At 46.1% G+C, this 22,711-nt stretch overlaps 1 protein-coding gene across 3 annotated transcripts in view; it reads right to left on the bottom strand.

The window, feature by feature from the left end:
• Positions 1–4,521: 4,521 nt before the first annotated feature.
• unc5b (unc-5 netrin receptor B) overlaps positions 4,522–22,711 on the bottom strand; it is a 45,977-nt gene continuing 27,787 nt past the window's right edge. Inside the window, exons 3-18 of one of the 3 annotated variants that reach the window (XM_028988540.1) lie at positions 19,416–19,640; positions 17,641–17,784; positions 17,427–17,530; positions 15,798–15,978; positions 15,421–15,588; positions 14,984–15,148; positions 13,656–13,688; positions 11,822–12,016; positions 10,832–11,194; positions 10,638–10,725; positions 8,917–9,085; positions 7,970–8,209; positions 7,726–7,875; positions 7,482–7,646; positions 6,412–6,590; positions 4,522–6,250 (exon numbers count right to left, since the gene is read on the bottom strand). In XM_028988540.1, the coding sequence (XP_028844373.1) occupies positions 6,085–6,250; positions 6,412–6,590; positions 7,482–7,646; positions 7,726–7,875; positions 7,970–8,209; positions 8,917–9,085; positions 10,638–10,725; positions 10,832–11,194; positions 11,822–12,016; positions 13,656–13,688; positions 14,984–15,148; positions 15,421–15,588; positions 15,798–15,978; positions 17,427–17,530; positions 17,641–17,784; positions 19,416–19,640 (2,735 nt within the window). In that variant the 3' untranslated portion in view covers positions 4,522–6,084. The remainder of the gene's footprint in view (positions 6,251–6,411; positions 6,591–7,481; positions 7,647–7,725; positions 7,876–7,969; positions 8,210–8,916; positions 9,086–10,637; positions 10,726–10,831; positions 11,195–11,821; positions 12,017–13,655; positions 13,689–14,983; positions 15,149–15,420; positions 15,589–15,797; positions 15,979–17,426; positions 17,531–17,640; positions 17,785–19,415; positions 19,641–22,711) is intronic. The other 2 variants (XM_028988541.1, XM_028988542.1) reach the window with 2 other exon arrangements.

Raw genomic sequence — 22,711 nt, 5'->3', positions numbered from 1 at the left:
ACAGAAGTGTTAAGCATCACTTAATTTTCTCATGCCATTTTTCTTGTCTAGTAATCTTGATTTAAGATTTTTTAGATATTTGGACTGGAAACGAGACAAAATTACTAGGTTAGAAAAGCTTTTTTTGCAGTGTAGCTATACATGACAACAGATTGAAAAATGAATGGTTCAAAAAAGGCTAGTGAATAATAACATGTCTTTAGTCTTTTAATGCAAAGTAACTATAGCACCCCTGCTTTACTACTGTTATTAACGAGCTAACGCTAACTTGTCATGCCTGTCAAGCTGGATGACGGGTAAACATTTACATTTACAGTATTTATCAGACGCCCTTATCCAGAGCGACTTACAATCAGTAGTTACAGGGACAGTCCCCCTGGAGCAACTTAGGGTTAAGTGTCTTGCTCAGGGACACAATAGGCGAGTCGCAGACGCAGAGAACAGTCCGAACGCTGTTTCATCCCCCCTCCACACCTGTAGGTGGCGCTGTAAGTCCCCGTCTAGTTCTCCTCCGCGGCGAGTTAAACACCAGCACCAGGGACATTACGTTCCTCACTTCAAAACGGAACAAAAGTAGGATTCTGTAGCGACTTACCCTGCTGCTGAACTCCCTTCCTCCCCATCAAACACGCGTTTCAGGTGCTGGATCATTGCCGTGGTGCTCCCATGTCGCTTTTGCATATTTTCGCACAGATTCTCTGCCTCCGCCATGTATCGGTCCTCTACCTCCGGTTTTTTAATTTAATTTAATTTTTGCTCCGCGCTGTCTATGAGGCGCCAAACTCTGCTAGTATCTGTGCGCGAGAGAGACCGAGTGTGTTCACTACGCGCTAAAATTAATTTTGTTTTAATAATCAAACGTCTCCGCGTTGCGCGACATAACGAATAGATTAGGAAATTCGTTGCCAACTCTTTTAGTAATCGATTTTTATCGATTCAATCGATTCGTTGTTGCAGCCCTACTTGATGGGAGTTCAAGAAGTTTCAGTGGACCTGGATCACGTGCCTGCTACCAGAGGTCCTACCATTAAACTTGCCCTGTACATTTTCATATAATAAATCTGAAAAAAAAATTCTGATGTCTTGTGTACCCTTTCTATGCATTTGTTCAACACCTTACTAGTGCAATGCTTATGTGTATCTTGACGTGGCTGGAAAAGAAAGTGAAGTGATTGTCACATGTGATGCACAGCACACAGTGCACACAGTGAAATTTGTCCTCTGCATTTAACCCACCACCTTGAGTGAGCCATGGGCAGCCATGACAGGCGCCCGGGGAGCAGTGTGTGGGGACAGTGCTTTGCTCAATGGCACCTCAGTGGCACCTTGGTGGATTGGGATTCGAACCGTCAACCGTGCAACCTGCTTCCTTAACCGCTAGGCCACCACTGGAGTCTTAATGCCCATTAATCTTACAGGCAGTGACACTTAAACAGTGTTCCCTCATATATTTACTGTTCATTATTATATTGTAAAAAGACTAATAGTAGAATAATCTCCTAAATGTGCCCCTAAATACGACTACTGGTAATAATGCTGATATCACTAATAAAAGACAATATTCAACATGCGTTTTAAAAATGTTAATTGGAATATAAATAGGTCAGTAGTGCGTCACCGTGTGAGGGTGTGAAAGTGATTAGAGGAGATGCTCTGGCTCGGTGGTGGCTACAGGGTTGGTTGCAGGGTTCTTGCACATCTGCAGGTCTGCAGCATCTCTCACTCGTCACCGGCTGTGCTAGGTTCTCAACATCAGGACATGGATACTGTGAGAACAACACACTAAAACACCAGATGATGTTTTCATACCCCTCCACACATCTTTTTTAGCAGGCAGCGAGTTTTAGCCCCTTCTCTTCAGGGAAAATGGCTTTATTCAATTTGACGTGTGCATGTACAGTGGGAACAGAAAGTACTCAGACACCCTTACATTTTTCACTCTTTGTTATATTGCAGCCATTTGCTAAAATAATTTTTTTGCTAATTAATGTACATGCAGCATCCCATATTGACAGAGAAACACAGAACTGTTCTTTGCAGATTTATTAGAAAAAAAAATTATGTGATATTCAGACCCTTTGCTGTGACGCTCAAATATTAAACTCAGGTTCTGTTCATTTCTTCTGATCATCCTTGAGATGGTTCTACATCTTCGTCCAGCCGTGTCTGATTATACTGATTGGAATTGATCAGGAAAGCCACACCCCTGTCTATATAAGACCTTACAGCTCCCAATGCACGTCAGAGCAAATGAGAAGGCAAAGGCACAGATCTGGCCAAACTTACAAAACAAGTGCATGCCATTATCAAGGATAAAGGCGATCCAGTGAAATGTGACTTTTATTTTTATTTTTTGGACACAGCAACAAACAAAACTTAACATTGTTCGTAATGCAAAATACGTCCAAACCCTTGACTAAAGGAATGTCTTTATTATAACAATATATATCAGCCTGCAGCCACTTTTGTTTGTGGACTGGTGGAAGTTTTTTGTGCCAGTAGAGGGCATTGTGGGATAGCACCCAAGTACACTGCACTCCAGTTTCCAGGATGGGTGGACTGTAACAGAGTGAAAGGAATATGATATTTTAGTTATTTATTTTTAACCTTTAAATGTGTTTTCAGCATTTTTCTGCACTCCAGATGAAAGACAAGAATCGGTCCATGGAAAAAAATATTTTCTGGATTAGATTATGGTGGTGTTACATTTTTACTACCTTTAATGAAATTGGTCTTGTTCAATGCAATCTCGTGTCAAGTGCACACATACATGGTTTCCCACTTTTCGCCCGAGCTTTTGCTGCCCCTAGAGACTTTTGTGCAAGAAATGTATCATAATAAAACCAGCCAATTCTTGCATCTTGAAATAAGACGATTAATGCCGGAGGTGCTTGTTCTCTTGGACAAGTGCATTAGTTCAAGGGCAAGGCAGTTGGCTGTCAACTTATAAAAGCGTTAAACAGTGAACGTTCCTGTGGGAGCCCAGCGTCAGATACAGGACGGCGACATTAACCCAATTCAGGGTCTTAGAGGAGTGACTGAAGTGGACTAGGCCTGACCTGCTGGACATGGAACTGGGAAAGCAGTGGTAAACAGTAAAATCCTGCCTTTTCTGTGTATTTCAACGTTACCAATGTATTTTCAATTGGAGAGACATTTCACTTTTTACTCCATTACATAATGCATTGTGTTACTTTTTACTGAAAAGGTAAAAATTTAGGTGGTAGAGTCCTAGTGGGTCACACACTCACCTATGAACCAGAAGACCCAGTTTCATATCCCGCTTACTACCATTGTGTCCCTGAGCAAGACACTTAACCCTGAGTTGCTCCAGGGAGACTGTCCCTGTAACTACTGTTTGTAAGTCGCTCTGGATAAGGGCGTCTGATAAATGCTGTAAATGTAAATGTAAACGTAGGAAAGGTGCAGCAGGTTCCTGACTAAAATACAGAAATATGTACACACACTATTGTGACAGCCATGTGTCTTTCTTCTATTTATACAAACACAAAAATATAATAATTATTTCATACTCTTGGTCCTACCTAATGGAAATAGTTAACATTCAATGTTTTGTGCATATGATCAGTTTTATTATTGATTAGTCCTGTTAAAAGGGACAACAGATCCATAATATATTCAGGGTAATTTAATGATATTTAAAAGCAAAAACCTTTTACATTTACTCAAGTAGAAATTTAAAGGGAGGACTTCTACTGCATTAATACGTTACCTTCGGTATTGCTGCTGATTTGCGTCCACTGTCGTGGAGAAACCCTGCATGCTTTCCCCCATAAAGACAAAGAAATGAGAAATGCACGGGGTGTTTCTTGTTAAACTAGGAAATATAATTTATTGCATAAAAATTTAGATTTAGTTACAGGTAAGAAGGCTAAACATTTATTTACAGTAGTAGTTTACAGAGCTAATGAAATCCAGTTCAGCTGGAGTGTCCCTCCGGTCCTTGAAAAATGTCCAAAGTGCCACCTGCTTTGTAAAAGGCAGAGTGAGGCCCTGCCACCTCGACGCAGCCCCGCCGCGGAGCTGGACCGGGTGACGTCCCAATACCTTCAATGCTTACCGAGAGCTCAGGCTGCGGCCTGCTTTTCTGGAGACGGAGAGCCAGAGCCTCACATATGGGCCTTCGCCCCGACGCTGAGGCCTTCGCTGTGGCGTTTCCGTGGCAACGCGAGTGATGTGTTAACCACAGCTGTCAGCTCAGCTCACAGTCACAGGCTGGGTGACGCTGTTTCATTTTTGCCTCTGAGTCGAATCACATCCATCGCTCCGGCAAAAAAAAAGAAAAGAGAAACACGAACAAACGTATTCCGGTACTCCGAGCTGCACGGGTAAGAAAGACACCTCCAGTGAGTCACAACTCAATTTGCACTTGCATAGTACTCACAAAGAGAGATGACAAGCCAAAAACATTACCAGGCATCCACACACTCACACTTGCATACAAAAGAACTCGCTCGCTGCTCAAGAAAGGTGGAGAGATACTGCTTGTGGGTTTCTTTCTTTTTTTTTTGCTTGTCAAATCACAAAATAAAAAAAACAGAAAAAAACAAGAACAACGTACGGGTTACAGCGTTCGAAATGCGCATGACTGACAACAGCGTATGGCTCCTGAAATGCCAGCAACCGTTAGCGAGGGGTGTGTCAACTCAAGAAAACTATCCACAAACTTTTTAACAACCTCTGACCCACTTCGATTCAGATTCCGAGCAGATTTCTGCATCATTCACATCCAGTTACTGGGGAAAAATGTTAAGTTATGCCATCAGTGCAGCACTTTCTTGTTATTAACCAAGCAGCAATATGTTCAATTAGTAAAAGAAAAACCCCCAGGATTATTTTACCATAAAACCTTATTAACATTGTAATGAACATTGAATTACGGGGCAAACATTCAGATTTTACACTTCAAGGTTCAACAAAACATATAGTCAAAAAGCAGTTTCTCACTTCAGCCTCAAGTTGAGTTGTACTCAGTCTGAACCGGCATTTAAATCAGTCGACCAATGTAATAAAACAGGTCTGCTATCAAGCACATAATAAACAAGAAGTCTATAGTCATGACAACTGCAAGTCTAACGAAAAGAAAATCCACGAATATGGATAATAACGTTTTAAAAAAAAAAGGTTCGTTTCCTATAGGAAACTTATTCGGCATGAATTTACCAGAAGCTCTCTTGCATTTATATTATGTTTTTTTTAAAGAGCAGAAGAGAAAAATAATAGAGTAAAAACAAGATAAACCCTGTGACGTTTTACACCACAGTTCAACATGAGCCTTGACTCAATGAAATTAAAAAAAGTTTCTGATATGCTCTATAATCTGGTAAAACCAAAGGCCTTTATGTCCAAATGGAGTCATACTGTACTTGACATTGGTCCAGTTATCTGTTCTCATCTCTCTGTCTATATGTCTGGATCTATTTTGTACTGTATGTGTGTGTGTGTGTGTGTGTGTGTGTGTGTGCATCCTGAGGGCTTTGAGACACATCTGCTGGTCAGTTCCTGTGCTCAGTGTGACGTCAGTGGCTTTGAAACATTGATCGGTCGCTAGGAAACAAATCCCCTGCCATGAAGTGAGATGGTGGTTAATCATGCACTTTCACACTGCAAACAGATAAAACTCAGAGGAAGTAAAAAATAACGGGAGAAATAAAGACAGCAAAAAAGGCCGGGGGGCCGGAGTGGCAGAATGCGAACACGTTTGTGAGTGAATGGCGCGTGACACACGTTTGTTGCCGCACCCCTGCTGAGGAATCTTCATTGCAGAATTCCGAATTCCTGCAGCTTGGTTTCTCCGCACGCCACTGTGAGATCAGCGAGGAGGACATCAGCCCAGGCAGATGCAGATGCGACTAGGCGTGCTGCGAACATCCATTTGGACTTCCGTCGGAATGGGGTTGAGGTAATACAATATGGGAGGTGAGATTTGATTGTGTTTGATCGGAACGCGGTTTGTGCAGAGGGGCGTGCCGCCTTTGTTCCCATTGACAGGCATGTACTGGCTTTATCAAGGTGGCATTTTTTTTTTCATCAGTTTTAATATTTTTTTTTTATATTGGCAAATCAGCAATCCCCATCTGTTGTCATGACAACCAAGACCTCACTTTTGCCCATCTCTTCAAGAGCGGTCGCCAGGGAGACCAGGTCTGCATCACCTTGGTGACAGGCTTCCCACAGGTCAAGTAGCACACCTGTGGGGCTGGGCTTTGTTGCAAAGTAGTTCAGGTAGCTGCGGAGGCAAAAGAGCGGAAAACCACAAAGCGATTAATAGAGTTCGCGATGCAAACAACGTGTCAGATTTACAAAAACATAAACACCCCCCCCCAGTCTACACACACACACACACACACACACACTGCTGACACCACTCATGCAAATGAAGGTACGCACCTGTCAAAGCCGAGGCTGCGAGCGAGCAGCCTCCAGTCGCAGCCGCGGGCGCTGGGAGCATCCAGACTGGCACAGATCTTTTGGCGGATGGAGGCGGGCAGGCGGAAGGCGTAGGAGCCCACCTGAGAGGAGGGCAGGCAGGAGCCCGCTGAGGGCAGTGGCGAGTGGGGCGGCAGGGTCTGCAAGAGACAAAAAAGGGACGAAACATCACACGCCTGACGTCTGTCACGTGGCTGAAGTATCTCGATTTGTCAGTGTTTACGGTGTACAAATTAATTCTCAATACTTTGGCACATGCAGATGCTTCTAGATCTAAACATTAAAATACAATTGCCTCTCGTTTTGCATTAAGTGCAAAACCTTTTTGTATTTATGTGTTTCAAAGCCTCATCCATTAATTCACAATGACAGGTGATAGGAAGTTAATAACCTAAAAATATCGAACAACATTCGAATTAATTGAGACAATAATGTTTTTTAAATGTATGTAAAAGTATTTATATGTCATAAAATATATGTAGTAAAAGTAAGAAGTTGAGTTTTACATTCGTTTCGGATCATTTTTCCCGCTAAAATCCTCAACCGCATTTAATTAGTTAAGGAAACCTCACCTAACCAACTTACACCCAACCGTAAAAGTAACCCCAACAATCTTTTGATTGATGTACACAACCAGTCAAAAGTTTGGACGTAAGATGAGGCTTTTTTTTTAAGAATCCAATACAAGAAACAACATTAGTATTTGTGAAGTATGTTTGATGAATCTCTTCTTTTTTTAGCTTCATGGCTGCTTTGTTCACTATTATCATCGCTTGATGAGACGCTCATTAACAGGAGTGAATGATGAGACAGTGTTCAGTATAAACCTTCAGGACTGTCGGAAACCGTCCCCTTAAGGTCTAACTTAAGGTGGCAGAGAAAAGAAAAGAAAATGCTGCCATCACAGCCAAAGCCCACTGCTGCAGAGACGCAAACCGGTTTTATTTCATGGTCCGGAGTCTTCAGCTTTTGTTCGATAATGTAAAAAAATGCGAGGCCCTTGAATGAGTAGGTGCATGGAAGGCGTGTACCTCCTGGATGTCGGTGTGCAGCTGGAATATCTGTCCCTCCCCCTCCACCTGCCGCACGCAGATCTTGCAGCTGAGCTGGGAGACGGCCAGGCTGCCGCGCTCCAGGCTGAAGGTGCAGTGCAGCGGCCTCTGGCTGCCGCTCCAGATGTGGTAAAAAGGGATCTCCTGCAACGGCGCGGTTATTTGCCTTTATTCCACCGAGCCGGTTTCACTGAGGGCCCGGGCTGGAGTTCGCGCCACTCACCTGATACTTGGCGAGCAGTTTGCTCCTCCAGTGAGAGTGCGGGATGTCATGTATGGACAGGCGCAGGTTGTGGTAGCTGTCTTTGAAGAGGAGGGGCTTGGGCTCCTCCAACAAAACTCCGCCTAGGCTTCGCTCCAGTTCTAACACCTCCTGCACGCAACCAGTAAAAGCACAGACATTCGTATTCAAACGTCCATTACAAGAAATGGCCTTCAACGTGACCGGGACCGAAGGCCAGGCGGACCTTGAGGGCGTGCGGCGTGTCATGTATACAGTAGACGCGCAGACTGTAGTCCAGGGAGAGGCAGGGCGCCCGCGGGGCGAACAGGGCCAGCTGTAGCCGTTTGCAGGCGGGGTTGGGTGGTGCGGACTGGCCCACCAGCCCGTACATCCCCAGCTGCTCCACCAGCACGTGGCAGCTCTGCTCCTCCAGCTGCAGATAGCAAGGCGTGGAGAGGCTTTCTTCTCCCACCGTCAGCACCTCCTGCACACACATTCACAAAAGCCCCATTATATGATCATGTCAACGCGTGCTGGCCCTACATACACTACCAGTCAAAAGTTTGGACTCGCCTACTCTGTGCCGTTTATGGACACAAACATGGAGCCATTTTAATGAATCCAGTGCAAGAAACATATTTAGTATTCGTTGTCGCCTCTTTTTACCTTCATGGCTGCTTTGTTCACTGTTGCCATCATCAAAATCCACCTCATGAGATGCTCATTAACATGAGTGAATGATAAGAAAGCATCCAGTACAAACCTTCAGGACTGTTGGGAACCGTCCCCGGCTTTTAACTTAAGGTGGTGGGGAGAAGACAAGGACGCGAAATGGTGCCATCACAGCAAAAGCTCCCCGCAGTTAATTTTGCGATTTTGTTGTTTATTACATTACCTCACGCATCTTATTTTATAACTCAGGGTCTTAAATTTTGTTCTATATTGTATAAAGTGCAAGACCCATAAATGAAGAGGTGTGTCCAAACTGGTGACTGGTAGTGTATTTCTTATTTTCTGCTGCCTTGACTTCTGCATCCATCTTCATCACTAAACCTCGTTCTTTTTTTTCTGCTCACACCGCATCTCCCATTTCCTAGTTCACCTCTTACATATTTTCCCTTCCTTTCTTCTTCTGTTCCTCTCTCATTTTGTTTGATCCAAAGTTCGCTCGCATCACCCTCCCCCTCTCACCTCCCAGGCGCCCTGGTGTGTCTGGCTCTTGAGGATGAGGGTCCAGTCGGGGGAATCGAGCTGAGCGCAGTGGGGGAGAGTGAGGACCACGGGTCGGCTCAGCACCATGCCAGATGGCCCACAGCTCACCACAGGACTCAGAATCGTCTGACTGCCTTCGGACGGTAACCTGGCACACAAGACGGCAACCAGTGAGGCGCTCCAGCAAGACACTGATCAGGGTTTCTTAATATAGCAGGAAAGGAAGGAACAATAATGTGTTGAAATCAGTTCACTGTGTCCACCTATAAAATTGTTACTTTGCCCTATATCAAATAGTGCAAGGATCAATTTCCATATCAGTAATAATACTACATCATCCAGAACACAAATTCTGTTCTTCATGTGTTGAACAATGGTACAATCTAAATAGTTGTAATGGGGAATTGTTATTTGGAATTATTGCCATTGTTTTGAGCTTGTAAAATATGCAAAGAACACTGAATCATTCCCTAATTGGGTGACTTTTAAAAATAAGGCAGTTGCATAATCCTGTTAAGGTGTTAAAGAAATATGGTAATATAATGAATAACATGAGTTATGAGATACTAAATTGTTAGTAAAGTCATATTTTTCTTTTTAAAAGAGAGATCAGTAAATAATTATTTTATTAGTTTTGCCAACAATGATGTAACTGCATGTCATACAGAAAAACATTTATTGTAAATGTACTTTGTTTTAATTGTCTGGGCACACGATGGTGTGGCAGATTTCGCTGTAACCTCACTCCTCCAAGAGTTGAAATCCCAGCTTGGACCTTGTGTGTGTGGAGTTTGCACGCTCTGTCCACGTCCACGCAGGTGTTCTCCAAGTTCTCCAGGTTCCTCCTGGACACTAGGTGGACCGATGACTCTGAATTGGCTATATGTGCGAGTGTGAATGGTATGTGAATCTGCATCCAGTGATGGGCTGGTGCCTCGCCCTGAGTGAGTCCCTGCCCTGCACCCAGTGGGATGGACTCAGCTCTGGATCCAGCGGTTATTGATAGTGAGTGAGTAATACTGTTGGTGATGTATTTAATATCTTCGTTAATAAACACCTTCTAAAATTGCGACAGCCTAATTTTGAACGTCGACATTGAATGACGACTCTGACTTAGTACAAACATAAAAAACTCTGTTGTATGACACAGTGATCTATTTATTACACATCCTCATCCAGCACTGTATTTGCAGTCTTTTATATGCAGCGTCGTATGGAAAACGGATGGACTGGATGACACCAACAAAATGTGTGATGTGGCCATCAGGGAACTAGCTCTGTATTGGGGCAACTTTGAACTTAGCTTGACTCCTTGTCTCTGCCACAAAAAGATAAAAGCACAGCAGAGCCGTGACACTGGCAGAAAGCTTTTTTTTTTTGTCTTTTTTGTTTTAATGCATTATGCAAAGTAATTTTTTTTATGTCTATGCACAAATAAAAATCCAGAGCAAGGACAAGAATTATTTAAATTGATATATTTAAACAACAAACTGTGGTTTCATGTTGCATATGGAGTCCTGCACCCTTTGATAAATTCACAGGAAGATATTTGTGCAAGAACGTCTCTTTGGAGGAAACGGAAAGCACACTTCGGAAAGGTGCTACGGAAATGCAGAAAAAGTGACACCCAGGATGAAGATGTGTGCCAGCGCTGAGCTTTGGTGTTGTGTGAAGCTGAAAGGAAAAGCGTCCCGACTCACGTGGTTTTCTCCCATTTGTTGATGATCAGGTACATCTCGTAAAACTTGCCCTGAGGAATTGATCCCGGTGGGACTAACAGACTGACACCTGAAAGGGGGAGAAAGAGGAAGTGAGAGCGGGTTTGCGGTTTAATTGGTCCACCGCTGTGAACTGCCTCTCCTCTGCTGATGCGAGGAAACGAGTGAGATGTTACCTGTATTGGGGATGGTGAGACGTCCACCCAGGCTACCCAGTGTGGCGCTTGTGCTGTGGCCAGGCTCCCGTGGAAGGGTGTGGCCATGGTGCTCCCGTGTCCCGGTACCCATCATCTTCAGGCTCATGATCTCCCCGTCGCTGGAGCCCCTGCCAGTCGGCAGCTCCAGGGAGGACATGGTGGAGGAGTTGTACACTTTGATCTTCAGGCTGGGCAGGGAGTCCAGCAGGGGGGAGGTGGTCATGGGGATCTTGTGGTGGGGGTCAAGGGTTCCCTGCTGCAGTGAGTACAGGGGTCCCCGGATGGTGCCTGCAGTGGCTGTGAGGTCAGGGGGAGCCGAAGGGTGCAAAAGGTGGGGGTTGTCTGATGGGATTTAAACAAAAATGAATTTATTTGGAAATTTTTTTACTGTCATTAAAATGTAAATTACAATCTGCTCACTGGGTACTTGAATTTACAACTGTTATTATCAGATAACAATGCATCATCATAATCCAAATCGAAACTATTGACCTTGTGTCTGTCTATCAGAACAGTAATGACACTAACAATCATCAGGGCTGGTGAAATATTTTCATTTTACTTTCATGTTATTGAGTATCGAAGTCGCTAGGTGTTTTAACAACAACAAAAATGACTAGATTGTCTTCCCCTCACACCCCGTCTGAGCCTCTTTCCTTCATAAATGAAGCCCACAAGATAACCCAAAGTGCAATTGGTAAAAAAGCAAATGTCTCCAGGGATTTTCCAACTCTCATGTTTTATTATGCATGTGTGAAGGAGACTGCTGTTACAGACTAGATTTAAGACAACTGGAATATATGGCGCATATGAATGAGCTGCATCACAACAAACAAAGCAACATGGTTGCAGTTTAATGCATGACGGCCTGATAAAAGAGCTAAGGAAGTGACAAATTTAAAAAAAAAATAATGGTGAGGAGGAGGAAGGTGAGAAGACAGGGACAGGCAGCGGCACCTGTTCACTCACCCTGTCTGGGGGGTTTGTAGTTCCCAGGGTGGAACGCAGCTGTGAGGGCAGAAGAGGAGTCAGTGATGTCACCGTGGAGATGTCGGCAGCGGCGGCGATACGCTAGCACGCCCACGCACAGCACCAGTAACACGCAGAGCAGTAGAGCTCCAACTAGGCCGACATACACCACCACTCCACCCGCCGAGCCGAGAGCTGCGATAGAGAGGAAATATAATTACAGACATGTACCACCTGCTGGTCCTGAGTCCATCCATCCATCCACACACACACACACACACACACACACACATACACAACACCGATTTAAACATATGCAGGGACATGCCAAGTCAAGGCAGAATTTCTCACAGACCTTCTACTCTATATGATATATAGTGATGATGATAATGATGTATCTGCTCTATTTTATACGTGTAGATGAGTAAATTAAGGTATGTTTGTTGAACACTGATGTGGTCATTCAGCACTCGGCAAAATTCTGAAGGGTGGGAAACCGGTCGGAGAAGCCAACTTCCATAAGACCTGAAAATCAGTGGCAGCGAGTGTAATGCTGCAACACTTTGGCAGTATGTATGTATGAGGTCAGGGGGGAGCTACAACAGGCCGTCTCGACGGCCATCTACAGAACTCAACGGAGGCTCTGTGATGGTTTGGGGCTGCGTGCCAGTCCGTGGTGCTGAGGGTCTTGTCAAAACTGATGCAGTTGTGGATTCTGAGCCATCACGCAATACCAAATATTGATGTGAAAGCTTGTTGGAACGCTCTTTGTGTTACGTACTGTATTTACGAATATGTTGTAAATAAATCCTTGCACTTATTGTGTGATTTTACTAAAGTACAAAATATTAAGGCATTAGATGTGGCTCAAGGCTTGGCACTGTACATCATAAAAGACGCTCCTACAATACCTGCCTCTGTAACCACTCACAACAAAGTTTGAAGTATGAGCTCCTCCTTCTAAACAGCAGGGGGAGCTGTTGCTCCAGAATGGCCAACCACACCTACGCCCCTCTCTCTCTGGCTACTGACCTCCCCACCCATGATGCTGTCAGAGACACGAAGTAGTGTAGCGCGGTCCAGCACCACAAAGTCATCAGCGGTTAATGTGCGAGAGAGGGACAGAAGGGAAAAAGAGGAGGGTGGACGAGGCAGCGCAGCAAAGCGGGCAGAGGGGAAGAAGAGAAGAGCAGATTCCGCGGGGTGGAGGTGGGGAGGAAAACAAAATGAGACGTGTGGTGGTGTAGCGTCCAGAGAAACAGGTACTTGTGACAACAGGCGAGGACAGACGGGAGGGAGGAGGAGTCGGAAGGATCACGTAGCACGACGGTAGTGAAGCCGACAGACGTCCGCACTTATTACCGCAAACTGTCCAACGGTGAATTAGGTGCATTACACCCCTGAATTGTGTGCTCCCTTTGTCACACTGATCCGAGGGCATTACCGTCCCTTCCACTTGAGACCGCCTCCTCATCTGGGAGTTCAACGGTCATTTTTGTCACTGTCTGCGACTGTGACTCCTTTATTCTGGGACAGATTTACATATTTACATCTCCTCCGCTCGGCCGAACTGACTTATTCACTCATGACATTGGAGCTCCTGCGGCACCTCAGACGGAGCTTCTCCTACCCGCTGATGCATACGTCTTTTCACCCAATTTAAACACATTACTACGATACAAGGACAGGGTCAAATGAGGTGATAATGCAGAGGTTAACCTATAACCTACACACTTAACCTATGTGGCCTATAAGTGGAAGTGAAATCACAAAGAAGATAAGGACACACAGGCACACACACATTCGCACAGAGAATGTGAGGAAGTGAACTTACGATGGCTGGTATGTTCAATAGAAACCTTTTTATCTGTTAGAAAAGAAGAAAATGGGAAGAAAAACAGAACGAAATGAAAAAAAAAAAACGAGCATAAAATCAATGGATTGCTCATGCAAATGAAACGTAAAAATTATGCAAAATGAACACGTGGGAACCCGAGATTCCCAACTAAGGACAAATAAAGGCTTCAGTGAGAAATCAGATTCATTAATAATAAACAGAAGGGTTGCAAAACGAATCCCACTCATTACTCAAAGCACAATGCTGAAATCAAAAAAGTGAACCGGTGCACCTAAATTATTTATTGTCCAATCTGTGAAAACTAAGACGGTCACGTCTCCAGTCACTGCGAGGCATCTCAGGATGACACTGGTCCAGCCTGAAGCCATGTGCCAGGGGAGCATTTTGTGCAAAAACTTGTGTGTTCGGCATGCAGAGCACCAAAAAGAAAATGGTCGTGTGTGTGTGTGTGTATGTATGAATGTGAAAGCGGAGTGAAAATGCATTCCCGTATAAGGCAGAGGCGAGATGGTGGCTGCGCGGCGAGCTGCATCCAGCCCAGATCTCCGACTGTGCGGGAGGCTCGGTGTGAATGTGACTCACTCTCATATGCTCTCCCGCGGCACCGATCTACACACGCTGTGCCCTGCCAGCCCCGGCGCCTCCACCTTCCCCTCCATCTGTGCTGCGGGAGGCTCATTCTCCACCCCTACCGCTCAAAACGTCTTTCAGTGAATAGAGAACCAATAACCAGAAACAAGTGACACAACGGTAATGACCAGAACCCAGAACAATGGAACACTGACATAAAAAAGTGCAGGAACCATGTGAAATTGGATTTTCAGAAGCACAGTGGAGCCTGACGGATGTTCAAAAGTGTACAAATATTTAAACTGTTGAATTTTAAAAAATGTTCACAGCACAGATCCCTCAACTCCAGCTGCTCAGGTCAGACTACATGACTTTGAAAGTCACTTGTATTGCTGTACATTTTGCACTACACAGCATTCCGGCTTGATAAGGTCAAAAAGGTCAGTCATACTAAACTACTGATCTGCAAAAGGGGATCACACACTACATTATCCTTGACCCCTGACTGCTCCCTTGGGTCTCTAAAACCACATTCTGTCACAAAAATATACACAAGCCTCTCGCGAAATCCATTTTCAAATGGATTACTGAGGATTTTTTTTTTTGGCCAATGATTAGTTCCACAAAACGCTGTATGAACTAGGCTTAGGTGAAGTGATGAATGGCTCCTCCCCCATTCCTCCAATTAGGTCAAGTGACCCCTGCCACATCCCAGTGCGGGTCATGCAACTCACTCCGTGCGCAGAGTCCCTCGGTGCAGTTCTTGCTCTCCATCACATTTCCAATGCACTGGCGTCCGCCGTTTCGCGGGGGCGGAGCCTGGCACTCCCGGCTGCGCCAGTGGGTGCATTCCGTCCCACAGGCCGACCACTTTGCCCACTCCGTCCAGCCACCATCCACTGCCAGAGAACAGGACATGGGTCAGTACAGCTACGCTCCCAACCCTGAGTTTCTGAATGGTGCACAATGAGTGAAGCAGATGCTATGAACTGAGGCGTTTCTTTCATGCACACGTCCAATAAAAAACATGAAAAGTGAAATTGAAGCCGGTGAAAAAAATGTTCAACATGCAGCTGGAATTTAAAGAAAGGATTGAAAATTGAAAATGACATGGATGCGTTGCGCATTGCTTTTTTGATCTCGGGTGTGTTGTGCAAGCCTTCCCTCTCACCTGGACAGAGGGTGGTGCAGGTGACTCTTTGGAAGGGTGGACCTTCACAGAATGCCCCTCCATTTAATGGTGCGGGATTGGTGCAGCTGCGTGTCCGTCGCTGCCAGCCCCGCCCACATTTGGCATTGCACTCTGACCATTCTGTCCAGGAGGACCAGCCGCCACTCACTGAGGCAGAAGAGAGAGTATCACACACCAAGCCTGTCCATGACTGTAAGATCTGCACCTGATTGGCGGGTTGGTCAGTGATTGACAGGATGAATGTGTGCGTAAGCGGCAGATTCGATTGGCTGAGAGAGTGTTAGGTGATGGGTCTATGGGACGTTGTGGATTTGATGAATGGTTTAGAAAGGGACCAAAATTTGACTCCTAGTTACCGTAGACAATGAGCGTGGCAGTGCTGCTGCGTCGCCTGGCGACCACGTTGCGCGCCACGCAGGTGTAGTTGGCTGTATCGGACAGCCGGGCCTGCTTGATGATGAGGTCGTGGTCGATAGTGACAAGAAAGTTGGAGTCGAGAGCCGGGTCGATCAGTTCCTCATTCTTTAGCCACTCCACCTGGGAGAAGGCAGGGAAAACATGAAAATTCTCCATTTTTAAAGGATTACTTAAAATATATTTATCAATATTTATATTGATAAAATTATCATTTGGTTTAAGAAAATGGCTCAAAATGGCACACTTGATGGCTGATGGTGACGCAGAGAAATCTGTTTTCATTCGTGGTGCATGTTTGTTAGCGTAAGGTCAAAGGTGTCCTCAGCAAACAAACAAAACAAGAACTGTATCCTGAGGAGAGAAACTATGAAACACAACCCCTTAATGAGATTTTAATAAATTAAGTTCAAAATCTGAGGAGCCCATACGGATGATTGACAGCTCTCACTTCCTCATATTTAAAGTCACGTCCGTCAACACGTCACATCGTTCCACCATAATTACCAAAACTACTCTTTCTGCCTTTATCCATTTATTTAAATAATCTTCGCTATTTTATACTCTGACCTATGAAACATGGAGCAGCACGGTGTATCGGTGTCAGATATAAAGAAAGCGAGGGACTTTAAAAGGTGACCTGCAGCCATTAAGTGAATCTCTCACGCATCTGTAAATGTGTAGCAATTCACTTAGACTGGAACAGAGAGTGACCAATCAATCCGGCTACATTTTAAAAAGTTGTTGTTCGGACATGGACTGGAAACAACATGGATCCCCTTATAATTAATTCTGGATTACACTTAATAAGAAAAAGGGTAAAAATAAATCCCAGACGCCCTAGCCATGCAGTGCAGTCCCCTAGGGGTCACTAGACCCCACTGGTCAGTGATGCTGGAAGACTTTCTCTAAACTTTTACAATCCCCCTGGTGATATTCAAAAACTGCTGTTCAACAGAGGCTGCAGGCAGGCCCGTGCTGCCCCCGCCCGGCTGGACTAATAAAACCAATGATTGCTGATTTTGATTGGGGCCATAAATCAGGAAACCGTCTACTCGCATTCAAGAAAAGAAGGCGGTAAACAAAAATGGGAGAATCTTCGCAATGAGAATGAGTGCACAACCTGGGTGCCAGGCTGCACTGTCCTTCCTCTCCCCGTTTCCCCCACTTGTCTGGTGCACTGGAGGGGCGGAAGCTAATCTGTTGGGAGCGCTCCACCGCTCGCACCGTACCGTGAGAGATCCAACCAAGCCCAGCATGCAAACAAATGCTGTTTAGACCACGGCCGGGAGGACTGGGTGGGTGTACCTTTGGGGCAGTGGTGGCCTAGCGGTTAAGGAAGCGGCCCCGTAATCAGAAGGTTGCCGGTTCAAATCCCGATCCGTCAAGGTACCACTGAGGTGCCACTGAGCAAAGCACCGTCCCCACACACTGCTCCCCGGGCGCCTGTCATGGCTGCCCACTGCTCACTCAGGGTGATGGGTTAAATGCAGAGGACAAATTTCACTGTGTGCATCGTGTGCTGTGCTGCTGTGTATCATACTCAATCACTTCACTTTACTTTACTTTACCTCAGCAGGAGGAATGCCCTCTGGGGGGCGACACTGCAGCAGCACCTCCTGCTCCAGCCGAACCTCCCTGCCCAAAGGCTCCTGCTCAAAGTTTTTACGCAAGTCTGCGGGAGGCGACAACGAGAACAGTTACACATACACACAGAGGGGTGGCTGCCTGTCATTTGTAGACCAAGCGAAACAGTAACGTGCAAAAGTAGCAGGCAACACTCACACGCAATGCGGACGTAGGCGCGCCGGCTCTTGGTGGTCCCAGCCGAGCTCCAGGCCACACACTGGCACCAGTAATCTTCCAGCCCAAACAACTCCTCCACCTGAGTCCTGGAGACGGAGATATCCACCTCCCTCACCACCAGCCCTGGGAGGGAGACGCCGACAGAGGGACAGGTTGGGGACAGTCTGAATTACGTGCCATTTCCTACATTCTCGAGGGAGCGATAAAAGGATGGGTGTGTGCTGCAAAATGAGACGGGAACACAAGGCCCAAAGCGCACGATGTTATCCGGGAAAAATTCATACGGGATATTTAATATGCATGAGCTTACAAGCAAATCGTAATGGCTGTGAGTGAAAGTGTGAGATAAACTGAGAAGTCAGTAAAAGCCACAGAACGCACTAGAAATCTTTAAACTGTACCGCAGCCTCCGATGGGAGGTCGGGGGGAAATGTATGGGGTGGACAGTCATTACAGCACAAAAAACATCACGGCAAGGGAGTGATGCGCTCCGCAGAGACAAACAGAATTGTTAAGATGCTCTCATTTGGAGGTGAACTCCGCCTGTAACCCCCCTTTAACACAACTCATTCAGCGCACAAATGCGACTCTGCGGGGGTCTTTAGTAGCCCCATTCCTCCACTATTTCTGTCTCCCTAATTGCAGCCCTACGCATGCACAGATATCCCCTCTCAGTTTTGCATCTGCAATTCACTAAATTGATGGGTTTCTTATGCTTGCTTTTATCCCCAGAGGTTGCCATGTCGGGAAAGAATCCTCCTGACAGAAGCAGGCAATTTTTTAAACTTTCAGCTGTTCTTCCCTGAAACGTCACCAATATCTACTTGTCCAGGGATTTTAAATGCCTACGTTGCCTTGGATTTTACAAATGACGTATTAAAAGGGGAAAATGAAGTTGTCACACATCATATAATGATACATCCACGTTCTAATGAGAGTGGTGTCTTCCACGAAAATGCCCCTATTCAGGGGACAAGAGCGTAAATAAGTGACAAGCTTGAAAATCACGTCAATCACATGATCTGATCCCCTGTCGTCATCTCTCAACCCAACTGAACACCCATTAACCTTTACTCACAATGATCGGAAATATGTAATCGTAGTGAAAGTGGAATTCCTGTCAAGCAGCAACACATTAGAAAACCTGGGCAACTGAGAGAGAATTAAAAGAGTCTGCACAAGAGTCTACATAATCGTAAGGTTGCCGGTTCGAATCCCGAACCGCCAAGGTGCCACTGAGCAAAGCACCGTCCCCACACACTGCTCCCCGGGCGCCCGTCATGGCTGCCCACTGCTCACCCAGGGTAATGGTTAAAAGCAGAGGACACGTTTCGTTGTGTCACTGTGTGCTGTGCTGCAGTGTTTCACAATGACTATCACTTCACTTTCACTTTAGTTGGGGTTATAGGGTTATGTATGTATCGTATTAGGGACATGAATTACTTACTAAAGCCTATAGTCTGATTTTAACGTAAAATTATGGTTCTGTTGTCCAAGAAAAGAACAATAATGTTCTTCACAATGAACGCGTCCTCTGGTTCCATTTTTCTATGCCAATGTGTTCATGTCTGTGTGTTTGTGTGTTGCGTGCGTGTTTACCTGTTGTCATGACTGGTGAGGTAGTAGAATAACTCTACGATTGTGTATTTTTCAGGAATTGGAGAAGAATGCTTTTATTTCTGAAGAGTGATTTAAAAGACACTGTAGACCGGTTGTGTGTGTGTGCCGGTGTGTATATGTGCCCATGTGTGTACCTGTGATCTGGTCCAGGCTCTCCTTGGTCACGTGGTCATTCTGGTTGACCCACTCGCCATTGCACTTGAAGTAGATCTGTGTTGCGGGCGCAGCCTTGCAGGAGAGCTTCACCGGCCGGTTCTTCACTATGAACGCGTCCTCTGGTTCCATCTGGAACTCTGGCAGCGGTTCCGCCGGCGCGGAGGGGAACGAGTCAGGGAGAACCTCGCTGTAATCACTGCTCTCTAAAACGACAGAAAAAGAACAAACAGTTAGTGTGTTGCTGGACTTGTGTGTGTGTGTGTGTGTGTTTGTGCAGGTCTAGTGTAAGTTGGTGTTGGCAGGACTGTGGCTCTCTTGACATTTACTTTTGTGGCCTCTGCCGTCCAGGCCCTCCCCACGCCCCCCCGACACGCATCCCCGGAGAGGGCTGTTGCGAGGGGACAGGGTGACCTTCAACTGACGGGGACAGGATCACACATTATCCCCTGACATTTCGCAGTGAGAGATTCCGCAGAGCTGCACTGGGAGGACCATTCACATCCCAGATCAAAACTTTCCCACTACTGATCAGACAACGCACACACACACACACACACACACACACCACACTTCCTTTTAGTTCCCTGATACCATAACAGACAGCTCACTGAAGGAAGCGTGCAGCTTTCAACAGCTTTCCCTCTCGCCGGCTTTCTTCGTCCGACAGCCGTGACAGATAATTGACCCCTGTGAATGTTTCACCCCGATGTGAAGGCTGTTATCCACAGTTAAACCCACAGGCCATTTCCTTCATTTCATGAATACACTCTCACTCCTGTTGGACAATTTGGATTCTCTGTTTCTCTAATTCTCTATTCTGAGGCCAGAGCAGCATTAACGGGCCCTGATACGCTCGAGTCAGACAGAGACGCCTGTCCCCCTGTCTTCGTTTCATCTATATTTGAGAACATTTACAGGAACTCTGCGGACATGGACACGTCAGAGCAGCGCAACTGGGGATCATTTAGTCCAAGAAAGTCACGAGAAGGCAATTGCGGAAAATTTCAAATATTCGTTTCCTTAAATGGTAAAACGTTCAATACAGAAGAGCCAGGAAGAGACTGGAGAGGTTTTCATTTTTATAGCCTCCGCCATTCGCCGTTGTTGGGAGGTGTACTGATACGTCGGAACACTGGACGTCGTTAATGGTGTATGGAATGATGTGAAGAGTTGACAGAAACGTTTGAAACGGAACATGAACGAGCCTGTAAATGTCTAATAAAGGTACTGCATGTATTAACTTTTCACGGGGTGTCACAGGCGCTCCCGTCTGAAAGTGTCATATGTTCTCCACTGCTGGCATGTGTGGCAAATGATGGAACCCTGAATACAATAGAGCAAAAAAAAAATAGGAGGGCAGAACGGAGCGAGGTGAGGAAATGAAAGAAAGAGCGAGGTAAATAGTGCAGAGGAAGCCAATCTGCTCCACCTTTTGTCTTGGCGGGAGAAGCCTGGACACACTGGCGGCCTGGCGGAGCGGAGCGCGAGGCGAGGACTGGAGGGAACAGAAATTGGATTTTGGGAGAGCGCACAGGCACACAAAGAAAGGTTAAGAGCTGCTGTAGGCCGGAATGAAGCGTGGGAGCAGAGGTTCTTTCTCTCTTTTCTCTCTCGTTGCCTCTTTTTGTGACTGAAATGGCAAAAAAAAAAAAAAAAAAAAAGAAAAACGGCGCCGGCAGAGCCGAGCGGCTGGTTCTTCTTAGAAGCGTGGCAGCTCTCATCTCCGCTCATTACGCAGCGTGCGGCAGTCACAAGTGCCGGGCGCCCCCAATGACGGCGATGTCAAAGCGGCACGCGTTCCCGCCGCCCGTGCTCTGTCTGATCGATCGCGTGCTAACAGAGCACGAGCCCGGCTGGACTACGGGCCTCGCACCGGACGTGCACCGGACTGTGAGGGGGACCGCGACTCCTGACATTAATGTGAAATATACACCTCTAGGACCCATTCCATTTAACGAGATTACTGCATTAATTACTGCATGTAGTTATTACAAAAAAAGTCTATTGTGCTGATTCTTACAGTTTAAAGTTAACTACCACGGAACCACCAGGACCATCACCAGTCCCCCTGGGGCTCTCACCGTACATTGGAAAATCTCTCAATTTAAAGTAAGTTTGAATATTCGAGACGTGGCATGGACATTTTTGTTCACCCCAGCTATGGAGGTTACCTTGGGTGATAGAGGGACAGCCTCCTCTGTCATGTTTTGCCATAATTTGATCATTATGGTGGACAGTGGCGCCATTGGTACTGGGGGAAACACCAGAACCATTTACAAAGTAATAAACTCAAAATAAAAAAAATCTAAATTTCTCAAAAACATGAACAACATTTGAAGTGTACAGCACACTATGCGGTGCACACAACGAAATGTGTCCTCTGCTTTTAACCATTCCTTGCTCAGTGGCACCTTGGTGGTTTGGGATTTGGGAACCTTCCATTTACGGGTCCATTTCTTTACCTGCTAGGCCACCACTGCCCAAGCCATGAAAGGCGCCCGGGGAGCAGTGTGTGGGGATGGTAATTTGCTCAGCGGCACCCCAGTGACACCATGGTGGCTCGAGACTCGAACCAGCAACCGTCGGATTACGGGTACGTTTCCTTACCCGCTAGGCCACCGCTGCCCACGTGGCCATTCAATCAAAAACAACTCCTTAAGAGAAGTGCTACTTGCCTGGCAACATCAGCATCTTGTAGCTAGAAGGAGTTTTTAGAAGGAGTTCAATGATCTGTGGTCACAGGTATGTGTGTGTGTGTGTGTGTGGCTTTCCAACGCCTCTGGGGCGATCAGAGTGGCTCTCCGCTTGATAAAAAGTCATTACGCCGCTACATGTTGTGCTGCACGCTCGCTGGGTTTTTTACCGACGCGCCGCTGCCTGTCCTCGCCCCCACACATCAATAAACGTGCACGCGCAGGATCGCTCGCCGCACCGACCTCCGAGACGCTGTTCTAATTAAAGCAGTTTAGCGCAGAACAAAGCGCCCCACCCCGCACGCCATGCGGGAGCGGCAACACACAGGTAGAAGAAAAGAGGGGTGGGGCACACTGAGGAGATAGGGGGAGTCTCGCCACGACACCCAGATGAAGATGGCTCTTCTTCTTCAATGCACTGCTGTTTAAAGCACGCGAATGAATTGATTGCATTACAGTGTCAGGGCGGTAACGCTGTCTGCGAGCGACTGGAAGGACAGAGGCGGGTGGGTGCTGTGCAGTGCAGAAAGGGCAGTGGCTCGAAGACCAAAAGTGTACAGGGTGGAAATGTCACTCCGCAT

This window comes from Denticeps clupeoides, chromosome 8, assembly GCF_900700375.1.
Source record: "Denticeps clupeoides chromosome 8, fDenClu1.1, whole genome shotgun sequence".
NCBI classification, from domain to species: Eukaryota; Metazoa; Chordata; class Actinopteri; order Clupeiformes; family Denticipitidae; genus Denticeps; species Denticeps clupeoides.
The sequence above is the reverse complement of the archived record's forward strand: the minus strand, read 5'-3'. Positions and strand labels throughout refer to the sequence as shown.